Source organism: Thamnophis elegans, chromosome 2, assembly GCF_009769535.1.
Source record: "Thamnophis elegans isolate rThaEle1 chromosome 2, rThaEle1.pri, whole genome shotgun sequence".
Taxonomy (NCBI): domain Eukaryota; kingdom Metazoa; phylum Chordata; class Lepidosauria; order Squamata; family Colubridae; genus Thamnophis; species Thamnophis elegans.
In genome coordinates this window covers 104,891,194-104,903,852 of record NC_045542.1, presented here as the reverse complement: position 1 = coordinate 104,903,852, position 12,659 = coordinate 104,891,194, and the positions used below count along the sequence as shown (strand labels likewise).

General features: G+C 38.4%; 1 protein-coding gene across 1 annotated transcript; it reads right to left on the bottom strand.

Annotated features, from left to right (window-relative positions):
• Nucleotides 1-769: 769 nt before the first annotated feature.
• On the bottom strand, nucleotides 770-9,507 carry LOC116523989 (kelch-like protein 6). Its single transcript, XM_032239083.1, has 3 exons — nucleotides 9,439-9,507; nucleotides 3,796-4,023; nucleotides 770-2,210 (listed from the first exon to the last, which is right to left on the bottom strand). The coding sequence occupies exons 2-3, from the start codon at nucleotides 3,984-3,986 to the stop codon at nucleotides 770-772; spliced, it is 1,632 nt and encodes a 543-aa protein (XP_032094974.1). The 5' UTR covers nucleotides 3,987-4,023; nucleotides 9,439-9,507.
• Nucleotides 9,508-12,659: the final 3,152 nt, after the last annotated feature.

Sequence of the window (12,659 nt, the reverse complement as noted above, 5' to 3'; positions counted from 1 at the left end):
GCTTTTAGACATGCAACCTTAATTATAAGGATTAGTAATTTGATATGGGTTATCATGGTGTGTGAAAATAAACAAAAGCTGATTTCATTATTAATTTTCCTAGGAGGATGTTTTCCTGGGGAAAAAAAACATGGACTTATAACCCAATTCTGTACATTAATCCTAAACTGATGCTTTAACATATCACTTGAAAATACAGCTTTTGCAACCGATGTCTCACCTCCAACACACACTGCTTTATTTTTCAGAAAGAGGTAAATGGTTTAGAAGCCTTAAATTTTGACTCTCTATTAGGAAACAGTTACCCCTTTCCTGTAGTACAAACAGGACCTTGCAACACATGGTGTTACAAAAATTGCCTCCATTCCTCTTTTGTATACACACACACACACACCAGAGTAGTTCTGGCTCGAAATGGTGAAACAAGATACAGGTTGTCTGAGAGAGAAAACTCTCTTATTTTTCCCAAGGAAAGTACTCTGCCGTTCATAAACTTCTAATCTTTCTCTTACCATATTGCATTCAGAACAACTATATAAGTACAGTGAGTTGAAGGTAGGAATGGAGTTTATTCAGCAGCAATCCACTTCTCTGGATCAGAGAGCCCCTTCTCAAGTGCATCAGTGTAACTGAATCCTACTTCTAAAGAAATCCGCCCTTGTAATATCAAGGCTGGCAGCTTGATGTGATGGACTTCTCCATTCAAGGCAGAAGATGATCTTAAGATACTGAAGAACAGCTCAAGATTTGGAAAGTGCCCAAAAGGCTCCTAATTGTCAGTCACCCAAAGGGCTGTCAGGGCTGCTGAAGCTTCCCGTAAAAGGGGCTGCAGAGTCTTCTTTGGCACCTTCAGAGTCACTCCATTAACCACAGTTAGAAACGTCACCCTTGTGTTGGGAGCACTTTTCCGACTCCTTGTCCAGTGTGCCTCCCCGGGTTTCCACTGGTAAATGGTATTGCCCACCAGCACATGGATTCTTCTCCTCCACTGCACGGCACAAGGTGGCAAGACCAATATAGGAAGGTCTGGGATGGCCACATCTTGGCTCACTGTGCCATCCTTGCTGAGGAAAAAACATTTATGGGTGCCAGAAATCAGAGCTCTGATTACAGTGCCAGGGGTTTCACGCCGGCTGCTCTCTTCCACAAGCCCGCCAATGACAAAGATGCCATTGTCCATCGCCACTGCGGTTGATTTGTAACACTGAAAAGCTAATGGCATCTGATTCCACACATTTACGCTTGTATTGTAAATCAGGATGCCCCGGTGGGCAAGTCCATTTGCTCTCGTGTGAGAGAAGCCTCCAATTAAGTAGAGCTTTTTGTTTAGTGAAGCAGAGGCAAAATGACTCACTGCAAAGGGGAGATTGGCAATGGGAGACCAGCTCTTCTTTTCTAAGTCAAAGCTTTCTGCAGAATCAAGCACAGTCCGGCAACTCCGGCCTCCCAAAGCATATAGTTTCTGTTGGCATGCTAGAAAACCATGTTCTCGTCGAGGTACAGACATGGAAGGTAGCTGCATCCATCTCCCAGTCAGAGCATCAAACTCATGCAGGTTGCATAAAACAGAGCCATTAAGCCTTTGTCCTCCAGATACATAAAGCTTGTGCCCTACAGACAAGAAGCCAGAGGAATCCAGATACATCAAGGGTGGTATCTCCTCCCAACTTTCTGTTTGTAGGTTGAACCCCAGGAAATGAGTTTTCAAACGCTCCACTACTCCTCCTTGCATGTTGCTTACAAAGAGACCCAAACTCACAATCCAGTCATCATACATGCCATGCCTGAGGCCTCCACTCTTCAGCAATCTTCCTACTCCATCCAGTTGCTCCCATTGTAAATGGGCATGACCATATTCTGCAATAATGTCCTTCTGGACTCTTGTGATCTCCTCAGAAGTTAAAAGTGGAAGTCGGACTTGTTGCATCAGCTTCTTGATGAGTGAGAAGTGCTCAGCAGGTTGAGACCTGACCCAGTTCTGCACAGCCTGGTAGACTGTTAGCTCAGAAGACACAATAAGTTTGTTTGATGAGACAATGCTGATCACTGTACTGAGATCTAAGCCTGGAAAGGACTCATGTTCAGAAAGAGGCTCAAAATTCAAGGTGATGTGGCGTGAGGCTACACGGAGCAAAGTATGGTGATTATGAGCATAGGCGAGAGCATAAATCTCTAGGCAACTGTCCATAGAAATGCTGTCAGCTAGGAACCTAGTAAGTGCAAAAAGTGAAGGGGAGGGGAAGAAAAAGGAAAAAAGGAGGGAGGGAGAGAAGGAAAGGAAGGAAGGAAGGAAGGAAGGAGTATAATTCATTAGTGGAATGGCTTATCCACCATGCCCACAGACATTGGCCAATTTTCCCCTTCACTAAAGATCAAATATAACTACTGAGCCAAGTTTGACAAAGGGTACAATGTTATCTTTTCTGTAGCAATTATAGAAAGACAAAATGTTCACAAAGGAGTGGTCAGCAAAATAATTTATGCCTTCCACCAGACTCTTTAATATAAAGTTAAGTATGAGCCCCTCATGACTCTGCTTTTGATTTGTATTTATTGATACGTTCTTACATTGCTGAGTACCCTAATCTCAGAGTGTTCTACAACATAAATCTAAATCAGAGTCAATAAAAGCTTAAAATATTTAACATCAAGCATGAACAATTACTCATTGGAGAGAGAATCCATTAATTGAGAGCACACTTTACTTCACAGAAGGCTCAATCAACAAGTGAGGGTTAGGAATTGAATTTCCTTGTAGATGGAGTAAAAAGAAGGAATGTTTGGAGAGAAATACAGAAAGAGGGCTGTTCTGTAGCAGGTCAGCACTTGGTAAGGCAAAATTCAGGACCTGAGCCAAAATAAGCCTTAGCAAAGGCAAGGTAGGAGACAGGGATGAGTGGAATAAAATGGAGATCTTTAACCATGTATATCAGGGATGTCTGCAAAGTATGGTCAAAAAAGCAAGATGGTGGCCAGAGCATCGCTCACTCCATCATGATGCTCAACTTGGAGGGGTGTGTGTGTTACCATATAGCACAGACACTCTTGATGTATGTGGATAAAGAACGAATTCCACAGTAATGATGAAATTAAATATACCATCACAATTCCAAGATGAGAACCCGAGAATGAATTCTGCTCATTTTGAGGCAGCATATTTTTGAGGCAGAAATAGAGATGGCAACAAGACTAGCTATGCATCCATCTTCTATTTTTCCTGATTTCAAGTATAGAAAATTCTATTTTTGTTAGACAATCAGCTGTAATAACTTGCTATGAGATTGCTGGAATTTTTATTGATTGTATTTACATGAATGTCACTTTAATTTATGTAGTAGCACGTGATATTTTCTGCAAAGCCCGTAGTAACAAATTACATAGCTCCATGTAGATTGGGATATTTTTCATTCATTTTGCTAATATATCTCAAACATGTATTGTCTCAACCATAAATGGAAAGATCTTAAACTCTTTGGACCTTTAGGAAGGACTAAGATGCAATACTAAAGATAAGAATGAAATTACAAGCACTCCCTTTATATGCGGGCAAAATAAATATAACTAGTTTGTCAGACATTGTTACCCATTCAGATAGCCATGCTGAATATTCCATCACACATTATTTTCTCAAATGTCACAAATAAATATGAAATGAAATAAATTGTGTTCTATAAAAATATTATTTAACTTATAGAGAGAAGGATGTTTCGCTTTTAGATTTTTAAAGGATTCATCCACCTCCTCAGACAGCCCCAATTTCAGCTTCAAAACAATATTTTGTTTAGACTAAATTACCTGCCAATTATGTCCTGCAGAGGGAGGATGACAAGCCTGTTGGCTGCTGTGAAAAGATCTTGTGCAATCTCTGGTACAAGTAGTAACCGTCCTGTGTAGAGATAATCTAAGATTATCTGAAGGATGGACGAGGCCATGTCTTCAAATACAACCTGCCTTTCCCAGCATTCTCTAAAGGGCCTGGTGAACATGGCACGGAAGTATGGACTGAACGAAGCCAACAGTGCCCTACAAAGAGAGGCAGCAAAATACTAAGAAGGTGAACTTGGATTAAACATTAGGTGCACATTTTTGACAGTACAGTACAGAACAGAACAGAAATCTTTATTGGCCGAGTGTGATTGGACACACAAGGAATTTGTCTTTGGTGCATATTCTCTCAGTGTACATAAAAAAGACAAGATACATTCGTCAAGAATCATAAGGTACAACACTTAATGATAGCCATAGGGTACCAATAAGTAAGCAGGAAACTATCAATAAAATCATAAGGATACAAGGAACACGTAGAATAGGATTCTTTAAAAACGGGGATAGGGAAAATGTTATTGAGTTTGCATGTGCATGCAAATCTAATTCACACTTTCCAAAAATGTCAAAATCACAACATTTTTATCAGTTGCTATCTCTACTGACTATTGTGACACAACTCTTCGAAAAAGAACTGCAATAAAATGCATAAATAGATAATGCAAAGAGAAAAGCTTTATGGTAGGGAAATCGGTGTGCAAAATTGCACTGAACCTAAAAGCAATTCCTTAACAAAAACTGTCCATCAGACAGAAATGCTCTGAAGACTATGTAATTAGGAAAAATAATCACTGAATAAGCTTCCATGAGGATTTCTTTTTTAAAAAATATATCACAAACAATTGTGAAACAAAAACAGGACAAACACCTAATTGGAACATAAAAATTGCCTGAGTTCAGAATCTGAAGCTCTGACCTGTCCTATATCATGATACCAGCAATGTTCAGAAGCCAAGTGAGCTCAGATAGCCAGCAATCTGATATGTTTAATAGTTCTGTACAACTGAGGGGCTTAATTTGGGCCACCTCACAGCTTTTTTTCCTATCCCCCATCCTTCATATAGATAGTCTTTTATCAACATTTCATGACTGGCAGAAGTGTAGGGTGATAAAGGGCTGGTCTCAAGCTCTTTGAAGAATTGAGAAGTGGAACAGTTGACTGTTTAATATGCTTGAATTGATCACTGATGGCTTCCACCCATCCTCCCCTCCACCTACCCATCAAGACTTACAGTTTTCCTGCAGACTTCATTAGGTCCCAAGTTCTTCAACCCATGTTAAAAGCATCCTTAGATGATTGATCGTTTTCAATAATGGTAGTTAACATTAGCATAGGTACATTTTTTAATCTTTCCAAATCTGAGAATACGGTATGAAGGAATGAGACCTTAGATCAAGTTTGCCAAATTGTGAACTTTCAAAATGTGTTTATGGTTTTTATTATCCTGCATCATTTTACACGTATTGGCTCTGCTGGTGTGGGATAATGGAAAGTATAGTGTTGCTGTTCTGGAAATTGGGCAGTTCAGGAAGGTTGATTATATGTTCGATGCCTTTTAAAGTGATCCATATTTTACCAGATTATGATAAACACAAACAATTTAACATTAGCATAATATCAATATCACGAAATATCAAAATAGTCCATTGGGGACATCCAGGGGCGGAGCCTGTTGCCGAAGGGGGCTCAACGGAGCTCCTCTCAGAGATCTGGTCTGTATATCTAAATAAGATCAAAGATATCACCCCTTTTGGGCAAGAAAGGGGCAGGAAAGCTCAGTGGCTAGGTCTATTCGTAGTTCACAGCCTTCTTTTTTTTTTGGCTGTGGACAGAGATTAGATCCAACGTTAGCTGAGCTCTTATCTCCAGCCAGTTCTTCTCAGCTGCCTTTTTTGCAGCACCAGACAGGGACTCCCCCCTCAGGACAAAGCAAAGTTGTTGATTTATGATTAATAAGAGCGGTCCCACCCCTGAGAGGTTTTACTTTTATTACTATCTTAACACCAGCCTCGTTTGTCCTAGAGGCTTCTTTGTTCAAACGCATTACAAAATGGCGATTTTTCTCCGTTGGTGACTGATAGGGGATGTACTTAGCCGGCTCTACCTTCCTGGAGACTATTCCTCATTAACTACTCAAAACCTATAACAATTTTTTCTTTTTGGAAATTGAGGGAAGCGAGAACGCTGTTTATTTGTTTATCTTTAGCTTTTACTTATAATGGCTCCCAGGTCAAAGCCGAAGCGTCTTTCTACGAATGTGCTTAAAGAATCTGCTACAAAATCGCTGCCCTTGTCTCCTAAGCCCTCTACTGGAGATTTCTTAACACAGGAATTTCTTTTTCAAATGCTTAATGACTTTAAACAGGAAATTAAAGAATTTGTATTGGAGTTATATGATAATCTAGAGATTAAGATTGCCCAAATGAAGGCGAATGTTTAAAGCCATGTCTGTTCTGACAGATTACACCGCTGAAATGGAGAATAAATTGGAAAGATTGGAGGAAGCTAACTCTAATTTGACTACTAACATCCAAACACTACAACAAAAAATTAGAGATACTCAAGAACAGCTCGTTATGATAAATTTTAACAGGAAGGCATTTGCAATAAGAGTCAGAGGATTGCGCGAAAAGGAGCGAGAGAATTTGAAACAGACTTTTGTTGAGGCCTTCAGCCATGCGGTGGGAAGCCCGGGATTTAATTTTGATTGGCAGATTCGGAAAATCTATCGCCAGAATTCGTTGGTAGCAGAACAGCGACAGCTCCCGAGGACATAATCATATATTTCTCCACAAAAGAATCCAGAAATGCATCATACAAAAGTTTTACAATAATAGGTTGCGAGTTGATGGGCAGGATTTGATTGTCTTCAAAGAAATACCATCCCGATGTTAAAAGCAAGAAGAGACTATACTTTCCTAACTGAAGAACTCAGAAACCACCAGATACAGTATAAATGGGAAGCGCCAGCTGGCATCACGGTTACATTTGAGAATCAAAGATTTCGTCTCAATTCTGTTTCGGAAGCTCGAGATTTCTACTATAAGACTTTGAAGGCGGGACTTCCTGACTCACTCGGAAAAGAGGAAAGACAAGGCGAAGGGAAGGCAAGCAGCAGACCACATGGTTGCAAGACGGAGGGTGTAGCTCTCCCCCTCCCGGAGAAGCAGAAGAGCGGAGATCGAGGATTTAGCTATGTCTCCAAAATATTTGTCTGGTTTAAGATACGGTAATCCTGTTTAGACTCAACAATTTGCAAGATATTTAGTCTCTAGACTACGATGTTTTCCTATTAGACATTCCAAAATATTTGTCAAAGTTGTGGATTGAATGGGGTTTGCGATCTCTCTCCGGTAGAAAAAGCAGAATTGGATACTGGTGGTGTGATATTGGGACTGAATCACGTGGAGCGGATGCTGAACACATATTTCACGGGACTTATATGTCTGAACTTTAATTTAAATTGTCCAGGACTTTAAAGTGAAGAGAGTGGAGATGGTAACTTCACTGAACTTTGGTTTGGGAGGAAGGGAGCCGGTAACACGGGGTAGGTGGAGGGGTAGCGAAAGCCTGATCAGATTATTTTGAGTTAAAAGGCAAACTGACTCTTGTGTAAATTATTATTCGAAAATAAGGTTAAGAAAGATTATTTGGAGTGACTACAGGAAGTAGTGGTAAATATCAGAGAAGCAAGGGACGAGGTAAAATTCATGCGGAATGATTTACGTTGTTTAAACTCTATTAGAAGCTTGGTGAGATTATTTTGAGACAGAATGTAAACTGATTTTTGTGTAATTATTATTTGAATATGTGGAATGATCCACACTGTTTAAATCCTACTAGAAGGGAAAGTTTGATGAGATTATTTTGAGCTAGATCGCAAACTGATTTCTGCATAAATTTGCATAAATTTTTATTTGACTATAAGGTTAAGGAAGATGAACTGGAGAGTCTACAGGAAGTTGGGGTAAATAACAAAGAAGCAAGAGACGAGAATAAAATACATATAGAATGATTTATACTGTTTAAACATTAATAAAGATGGGGGGCTGAGCTTAATACAAAGAGTTTTTTTTTTCTTTTTTTCCTTTTTTTCTTTTCTTTTCCTTTTTATAATTTGTAATTTCTTTTTATTTTATTTTTTTCTCATATTACTTTTATGTTTAATTCATAGGATCACAAGATACTTTAGAAGGGGTTTGACAGAGGGCAGTGCCAGGTGTGGGCCCTGGGAAGTCGGGGGGACTAGGGGGACCTATGGGGGGTGGTGGGTGGGTGGTAATATAGTTTCAATAAGAAGAAGAATGCACTTGTATACGGTTGTCTCTTCTTTTTTTCTTTCTTTATTTTTTTCCTTGGGTTTTTTTTTATTATATTTTGTTTCCTATTTTCTATCTTTAGCTCAATATTAATAAATAAGAGTTGAATAAAGGAACACACCAAGGGGAGAGGTAGAGGGAAAGAAGAGGGAGGAGCAAGGAGGGAGTAAGAGGGGAATGTAAGGGGGCGTAAGGGAATGCTAGGAGGAAGGGAGAAAGGAAGGTTTGAGGGGAAAGGGAAGTAGGAAAGGGGAGTGTTAGAGGAGGAAAGGAAAGTTGGAGGGGGAAGATGGGTGTATGGAGGATGGAAGTGTCAGGGGGTTTTGTTTTATGCTGAATGATGATGAGTTGTGTTTTCTTTTTTTATTTTATTTTATTTCTTTTCTTATAGCAAATATCCAGTATATAAGTGACTGTAAAATTGAATGTGAAAATGAATAAAATATATTTTAAAAAAATAGTCCATTGGGGTTGGGTGGTTGATAAATTCAAATATACATGCATACAAAGAACTAGAAGGACCATGCTGTTCCAAACCAATCAAGCCATCTTGTTCAACACCTTCTCCATAACAGTGTCAATGTGGTCATTCAAAGTCCACCATGGGGGAATGAAAATGAGCAGCTTTTGTCTAGAAGCTGGTATTTAGTATCCCCAAATTCAGAGGTTCTGTTTATTGATTGGTTGATCTTCCATGAAAATATCTAATCCTTCTTTAAAGCTGTCTAACATAATGAGTGGTGATGAAATTTGTGCATTAATTATGTGATATATGAAGGAGGACTTTGTTTTCTTTGCATCTTCTGCCAATCACTTTATTGGATGACCCTGGACCCTCATACTAGGAAGTGGGGGGGGGTTGATATCTCTATCCAGTTTCTTCACCGTTCACACCATGAGTAATTTTATTAACTTTAATTATATTTCATTTACATAAATCTCAACTATTAGGAGCAGGAGAGGGATTTATGCTATGCTAATTTTTTTTAAAAAAGTTTGTTAGACAAAAATAAATACTCAAGCTTTGGCAGGAACATGAGCTGCATAAAAGTACGGGTGATTTGAGTGGCTGATATGGAGAGATCCATTGTGACAAAGAGTATCATAGATTCTGCAAGTTGCTTCCTAGAACTGCAATATCTTACTGTTAATATATTCTGCTCTGCCCTAGTTTATTTTCTATCTCACAATCCTGGATAAACACCTGGTTGCAGATTACATATAACATGACATAACATGCTTTTTAGGACAATATTTAAAAACTATGAGACCTCTAAATCCAAAAAACCACACCTGTGACATGGGAAATGCTTGCCTTCAGCTACCAGGATGGCATCACAAGCTGTTGGTCTTATGGAGCTGCATCAATCCTGTGAGGATGGGGAAACAAAACCAGGTTGGAATATTAGGTCTGTCTAGAAACAAAAAGAAGATGGACTTGCTCATTGGTCAAGTAAGAATACCACCAAGAGTTTAGAGATGTCCTGGATCTTTCACTTCCAGTGCTGTTTTTATTTCGGTAGTATATCAGAATTAGTTTGTGGTGTATAGTGTGTCTTCTGCTTTAATTTCTTGGTATCTGTTTATTGTTCCAGCTTTCATTTTGTTACAATAAAAGCCACAAAAGTAAAATCAACATAAAAAGTCAACTGAGGTGATCCATCAAAGAAAAAAGAAAAATCCAGAAACCATACTTGAATACAGAGTACTACACTTAAGCCGCTTCAAATAGCCTTAGTGTAAATCACAAATATTTTATATCCATATGAGACAACATTTCCCAACTTGGTTCCTCCACATTAATTGTATTACAAATTCCAAAAGACCCAGATAGGACCAAAAAGTGAGACTGAGGCAAAAGGGTGGTCTAAGTGAAAGCAGAAATTATTTCCAAGGAAGAAAAAGGTTTTGGTTTCCTGCTGGAGGAAATTAGCAATTCCTATAGACAACTCATTTCTATAATCTGTGATAAACTTACCCTGAGTTACATAATCCCAAGTAGTAGGCTTCACCCTTATATCAATCTCTTGACTATTGTTGAAGTCTTTTTTGGCATCCATAATCCACCTACAGGTACAAGAATCTCTTTAAAAGGGATTCTTCTCTAAGACTCATCAACCAATCATGTCTAGGGAAGAAGACACCATCTTACAATTGGTAATAAGATGTTAATAGCAGCCTCATGTGAGTTAGAATACAAAGCTCCAGGACCCAGCAGCATCAAGCCAAATTATCACAGATCTCTGCTGTCCTCCTGGGACCCATTGTTATATAATAAATTGGAAACCTAGAGGTTTTTTTAGTCCAGGTCTCATCTTGAAATTCTGAAGCACATTACAAATTGTAATCCATATTGAGAAGTATAACCTAATTTTTCTGTCTTCTTCAGGCATCATTGATCATCTTATTGTTTCTTCTCCCAGGCACCTTGGAATTATATCCCTTGCATTCACTGATGGCTTTTTTTCTGGTTAATTCTTGAACAGTAAATCTATTTGGCCTTTTAGGTTAAAGCTGTAGAGAAAGCATAGTTCACAGAGCTGAGACTTCACATGCAGAAAGTCCAGGATTTGGTCCCTGACCTCATCATTTTGAAAGAACTAGGCGGATCACTTTGCTTCTGATTGCAGTGAGTGAGTAGGTAAGTGGGGAGCCATTAATATTCTGAATAGATAGATGAACAACTAGCTAAACATTCAGGCTTTTATGTATTATGAATGATTAACCTGGAACAAAAACATTCACAAACTCAGTGCCCATTAATTTTATTTCCATCTTATGTTCCCAGGTATCTACCAAAATAGGTATCAAAATAGTGTCCAAATCTGATTTTTGGGGAGGGGGCTATTATTTGATAACTATATCAGCTATTTTTACAGGGCCTGGAACAAATCTTGAAGCAAAAGCAGTCCCCAATAGCACCAGAGGAAAAAAGAGAATAGGCCTAGTGGTATATAACTTATCATCCTGTGATTCCCTATAAGAAACGGGGGTTTTGATTTGCTCTTCCTGCTTATTGATGGTCAAAATACGGGCATTATTGCAGAAGTCAGAAATGTAGAGTACAACTGCTGTTCCCAAAGACTCTAGCCCCTATTATGATAGTATATCTTGAAATAACAGGCAGCAGCCAATGAGCTGTTAATGCCATTTCTAATTTGCATAATGGAGATGGGACTATAAGGCATATTTTATGCACCATTAATTCAGACTTGAACATCAAAGGATAGGTCCAAAATCATCTCTTCTTTTAACATAGAACATTTGAGAAGGTTTACATTTATAAATGAAGATCTGATTTTTAAAACTCAGGTATACCATATAGATGCTTATTCTAGGAAAAGAGATGTCCTATATTTTACACCACAGAAGGGTTGAAGAATAAGATCGTATTCCTCTACAATCAACTTGTCTGCCTCCCCATGATTACAGGAGTCTTCTGGATAAATTACCAAGCATCAACAAAGAGATGTTGTTGACAATGAGACAGAAAAATGGACAGTTTTGATAAGGAAGGTGGGCTACAAGTATGTTTCTAAATTGAGATAAAATGTATATGGTCTCTTATGAAAGTCAAAAGCCAATGCAGATTAACTGCCAACCCTACTAGCAGTATTAGAACCTAGTGTTCCTTAGCATACAGCTTCAATGTATAAAGAGACCATTCTGTGATGCTGAAATAAGTCAATATTCTCACTGTAGACGGAATGGGATGCTTCATTACTTGTCATCGTTGGATTACCAATACTCACATAGGCATTTTTCTTTATTTTTATTCCTAAATAATATCTTATATCTTCCTGAATCCAATCTTCCATTATATTAGGCCAAGATAATTTACTGCTTGAAGTAAAGTCCAGATGGGCACCTTTCCCCATATATACTAAGACCAACATCCTTCTTGGTGCCTCTTTCAGATCTCACTGCTTGCAATATCAGTCCTAAAGTTATCTCTTCAACATTAATTTTTCAAATATTTATAACTGTCTTCCAGGTCACTGTTTAACAGGTAAGTGAGACTATTCTTTGCTCAGATTTCTTCTTTTTCACTGGATAAAATAGTTCTCATGGCATATCATAAAGGCTATGGTACTCCCTAAGTTTTCTTCTAAATTTCTACATTTTTTTTAGGGGTATATTTTTTCTTTTTGATATTATTTGCCATCCAGAATCTGCTGAGTGGCTTTACAAATTGATTAAACAAATAAATCATATTCAGGTGATAAATATGTAATCATGCATCAATGGATTCAATTTGCTAAGTTAATGGGCAACTGTGCCTTTATGATTGTGACTATTTCTTCTTCTTTAACTGCAAATGTTTAGCTCACAATTTTCTGTATTTGATGTGTCTGTCCAGAGTGGGTTTTCCAGCAACAGAATTCATGAACTGAGGCAATTTTGCCCATGTCAAAGTATGTCCAGCTGGACCAGGTCTGCCAGTAAATGCAAATTAATAAAAGGCGCAACCTTCTGACCTTACATAAAATGTGAATGGTCTCAGGATGATCTTC